This window comes from Varanus komodoensis, unplaced genomic scaffold, assembly GCF_004798865.1.
Source record: "Varanus komodoensis strain SLA01 unplaced genomic scaffold, ASM479886v1 scaffold1, whole genome shotgun sequence".
NCBI classification, from domain to species: Eukaryota; Metazoa; Chordata; class Lepidosauria; order Squamata; family Varanidae; genus Varanus; species Varanus komodoensis.
The window spans coordinates 67246593-67251648 of NW_025335268.1; the positions used below are offsets into that span (position 1 = coordinate 67246593).

Below are 5056 nucleotides of genomic sequence, written 5' to 3' on the forward strand. Positions count from 1 at the left end.
CAGGCCAAGACCTTTTTAGTTAAACGATATTTTAATTATTAATTGTTGTTTCTATTTATTGGTTTTACACTATTGCCAAGATGCTCCGGATTTTTAATGTTTATTCTATGTTTGTTTATTCTGCTTTGTAAGCCACCCCGAGGCTTATTAATTAATTAATAAGAGCAAAGAGTAAGGAGCATTGGCCCAACAAACAGATTATGCAGTTCCCTCTGCAGCAGGAGGGGCCACTTGAGGCCTTTCAGATGAGTTGGCTTACACACCCCATCAATGGTTAAGACTGATGGAAGACTACATCTTGCCCATGCCCTTCTCGGCAGCATCATAAATATAGAAAAAGAATAGTGTGGAATCTTATTCTTGTGGTGAACGATATATAAACAGCTGTTTTCATATGGCTTCCTGCAAAGAATGTTGTTCTTATACTTAATGCAACCCTATCAGGTGCCTATTTAAATTTTTATCTTAAATAGTTTTTGTTATTCATAAAAATATTCTTTTGAACAAAAGATGCCTATTTCACTGTTTGATCCTTTAGGATTTTTATCCATAGAATTTTCTGTACTTCAAACCTTTAATTTCTCTAATCCTGCCACCTTTTGTTTGTATGTGGTGCTGTTTTGGTTTTATAGAAAGCAACACCTGGAGAATGAGGGTGAGGTTGATGGGAGCTGCAGTCCAATGCATCTGGAAAGTGCTAGGTTGGAGAAGGTTGCATTGAAGATGTCCAGCAAGAAGTGTTGCAGCATAAGGCAAATAATTTTCTCGTTTCCCATCCCACTGATCAAATGAAATCATTTCCAAAAGTATATAACGTGGTTGTTGCAGTTTACTCTTAAACTATTGTGGCTACCTTCATGGCAGTGGGAAAAATTATGCGTGGGTGGGGGGGAGACTTTTCCTAAGCAGCCTTTCCTTTCCAAAAAACTGCAGCTTTTTTGTCTGGAACCTGTGTGGTAACATGAGTACTGCTGAGCATGTACGAAGTACCTCACCTGCACATGTCCCACCCTCCTCAAGTTAGAATTATAACAGCTGTATGTGTATCTCCCACATGTTTGCACCCACAATTCCCACTGGGATCCAGTGTGGTGTAGTAGCTAAGAAGGCAGGATAGGAATAAGGAGTTTGGGGTTCCAGTCTCCGCTCAGCCATGGAGCCAACAGGGTGACTTTGGCCAGTCACAGACTATCAGCCCAACCTATCTCACAGGGCTGTTGTTGCAACTCAGTCTTGAAACAAGGCAGCATATAAATACATAAAATAAATCACCCCTCGCCAACGAAGCCTGGTGGGAGCTGCAGGCGACAGGACTTGGAAGCCCACAAGGCGCCCGTTCCCTTGGCGGGGCACGACTCTTGCATCCCGCCCCCCATCCCGGACCAGTGAGGCGCTTCCGGGCTTCCCAATTAACAGCTGCACAAGACGCGCTCCTTTCTCCTTTGCAAGGGCCGCTGAGCGCAGCGGCGGAAGCGAGCGGAGTTCATCGCCGCGGACAGCGCCGGGCTGCTTTAAGCGGGGCGGGAGGCCGCTGGAGGCGGGGCAGCGCGCCTCTCCCTCCGTCCCTCCATATACGCCACGAGAGGCGCTAAAGAGCCGCAAGAGGCCGAGCGGACGGGTGGGCGGCCGTCCGTCAGGCATGGCGGGGACGTCCCGGCTCCCACCGGCGACGCTGACCCTGAAGCAGGTAGAGGAGGGGAGGGCAGGCTGGGGGCTCGCCACCGACGCGCCTTCCCAGCCCCCGGAAGCGGGCCAGCACCTTGGCGCCTCCTGGTTGGCAACAGGGGAAGGCTGCGGCCTGGAGAGCCTGGGAGGCGGCGGGTTTAAAGAAGACCGAAGCGGCTGCCTGTTTTTTCCTTTCTTGGCTGGGCTTTTAGAGGACCCCTAGCTGCAACTCTCAGTTCTGTACCCCTGAAAGCAGCCCAGCACACAGCAAATGCACGAGCTCCCCCTCTGCACCCCAGTCGTGATGCTCCTCAAGCGTAAAGCTGCTTAGATCGTTTCCTTTTGTGCTCTACAACCCGTTTGAGGGTTGCTGCTGGTAGAGAGCCTGTGGCGTTGCTCCCTGCACCCCTAGAATACATGCATCTGGTGAAGCTATTCCTGGCGTAGTATCTGAAAACGGAGGGGAATGTTTCTCCGATGGTGAAAAGAGCTATCCTAGAATTGTCCTTGCTCTGCTTTCAACAACTGCCCGATTGTCTTCCGTGAACTTTCGTTAGAAGCGCAAGCTCCGTTCTTGCCTTGTGGATGCAGAATTCAGGACTTAAAGCTTCGTTTTTGAAGAGAAAGCGATGCTCCTGCCCTGCTTCTAGCGCGTTTTGTTTCTCAGCGAAAAATACATGGTTTAGCAAGGCTTAAGAATGCAGAGTATTTTCAAGTGAAATAATTTTCTGTATAAACATGTTCTCACCTTCCTTCCCTAAATGAAAAAAGCTGGTGTCTTGCTGAGGTGTTGTGGGAAGTCTGAAATGGAAGTGATGGTGGCTATAGATTAAAATGATTAAATGTTCTGTATGTGCTCCAGTATGTATAAACGTACAACTTTTTTGTGGACTGTGTGTATCATGTTCCTTTGGGGATCTCATCCTGCAGCCCTTACCACAACTGAAAGTGGCCCCGTGTCTGCATTTCCACTGATAATGCAGGGAAAACTAAGTAAGCAGGGAGTGTGTACCTTGCTTTCTGACAGAAACACATTTCCCCTGGTGGCATGCTGGTAGTGGAGACCATGTCACGAATATTGGAGACCGAGTGGGGGTGACGAAACTTATACAGGGTACCCATGTGCAGCAAGGCAGTTGTGTGTTGCCTACTCTACTGAAAACAATCCAAAGGTGCTAGTTTGGGAGTTGTTGCCAGTCATAGTAAACAGTACTGGATAAGATGTACTAGTGGATTAGTTCAATTTAAGACCCCTTAATCAGCTGTTCGTAGCCCCATATGTGGCTTGTCCCAAAAGATAATAGACCCATCCTTTCTTTCACTGGCTACGTTGTAGTTCCTGAGAAGGCAAGAGGTTCTTCAGTTGTATAGAAAAATTCTGCAGGCAATTCGCCAAGTACCCAAAGAAGCAGATCGTCAATACCTGAGAGACTGGGCAAGGGAAGAATTCAAAAGAAACAAAGTTGCTGCAGATGAGGTGAGAGATGGTCATTGGCAGGTTTGTCTGCATGCAGGTTTGTTCCCTTGGCGCACTACACTTAGTAGTTGTGATGTCTGGGAAATATCAGAGCTGTTCAGTTGCATGGCCTTGGTAGATGGGATTAAAGGATAGATGGGACATTCCCAAGGCTGATTATCTTAGGTGTGGGAGACTTCAGACTTATGGGATCCTATAAGACAGAAGACAAAGATATGCTGAGCTCAGTTCTGGCCTTAGAACTCAAGAATGCCCATACCTGTTTCTTTCAAGTACCAGGACAGAGCTCGGGGTTCTTCTACACCAGGAGTCCTCAAACTACGGCCCACGGGCCAGATATGGCCCACCAAGGTCCTTTACCCGGCCCTCCTCAGAGCTTTCAGACTTGTTTGAATCTCTGAACGTGTCCGAAAGCTCTGAGCCAGTGTAGGCGTACTCTGAATCTCTTTCAGTTTGGCAGACTAGCAGAGAGCCGCTGCATGTACCAAATTGTAACAACTCCCTTCAACTGTGTGTGTGCCGGCTCTCTCTGCTAGCTCTGGCTATCTCCTGCTGCTGTGCTGGTCTGGCCAGTGTGAATTGTGCACACACTGGCTCTTCTCCCTATTGCACACCTGCATTGGGGCTCTGAATGCAGAAGAGAGGCGCAAGAATACAGAAGAGTAGAGCGAATATGCAACCAGACATTGACTATTTCATTAGCCAAAAGCAGGCCCATACGTCCTATTGAAATACTAGTAAGTTTATGTTGATTACAATTGTTCTTCATTTTAAATATTGTATTTTTTCCTGCTTTTTGTGCTACAGATAAGATATGTGCAGTGTGCATAAGAATTCATATTTTTTGAGACTATAGTCCAGCCCCCCCGGCCAGTGAACTGGCCCCGTTTAAAACGTTTGAGGACCCCTGTTCTACATCAAGGGTTGGATTCAGATTTAGCCACATGCAACTGGGCGACCAAGGTGGAGTTCTCTCCCTGCCTCCACAGAGGGTGCAGGCAACCTGCTGAATGGAATGGACTGGAATTGGGAAAGGAAGGGATTCCCCAAAAGTGCCTAGAGGCACCTTCCATTAGTTCTAGCTTATTGTGAATGAACAGCTTGTTGTTTGCTTTCACTTTGTTCCTCATCATTAGAGCAGCCACTAAACAGGTCAGGAAGGATTTGTTTTGTGTATTGTTCAAACAAAGATTCCCGGCTTGATGCTCCCGAACAAATAAGAAAGTGTAAACCAAGAAGAAACCCTGGCTTGTTTCTGGCTTGTACAAGCCAGGATACTTTATTTAGCAAAGTGGGAACAAATAGGCTACATGCACCAGTATGCAGTTCATTTGAACTGGAATCCAAAAAATGAAGGCTCATCCTGCACAAATTCAGCCATTATGTGTGCGTGCAAAGACCTTCCAATTCTTTACTAAGTAAATCTTTTTGTTTTACAGGATACTATTAGAATGATGATCACTCAAGGTAACCTACAGCTTCAAGAACTGGAGCGAACACTAAAGCTGGCCAGATCCTAGTCACAGAATATACTGGGCCACAGTATTTTTTTGGTGTCACTTCCCTAGAAGACATTCTGGTGGGACCTCACAGAATCCAAGAGTGACCCTCTGCATCCTTCCTAGGAATCAGCAAGAAAACCTAGGCAGGCTGCATAATGCCACATTAGGGTATGAAAACTAAAGTTTATGTGAAGGTTCAGGTGTGATGTGAAAAAACACTCAAGGGAAAGGAGCAAGAAGCCATGTCTAAAGCCATGCTGAGCTGGGCATGTCAGAAATGCAGAACTGATGTTTACTACCTCAAAATTGTTAATTGAACCTGTGAACACCAGAATATAACCAAGTATTGTAATAACTTAATTCTACACTAGCTTTTGTTTATGCTTTGACAAATTAAAGTACTGGATCTTTA

At 46.4% G+C, this 5056-nt stretch overlaps 1 protein-coding gene across 1 annotated transcript; it reads left to right on the plus strand.

The window, feature by feature from the left end:
• Window positions 1–1599: 1599 nt before the first annotated feature.
• On the plus strand, window positions 1600–5056 carry LYRM2 (LYR motif containing 2). The gene is made up of 3 exons (XM_044449328.1): window positions 1600–1687; window positions 3002–3142; window positions 4582–5056. Exons 1-3 carry the CDS (start codon window positions 1640–1642, stop codon window positions 4660–4662), a joined length of 270 nt encoding a protein of 89 aa, XP_044305263.1. The 5' UTR covers window positions 1600–1639; the 3' UTR covers window positions 4663–5056.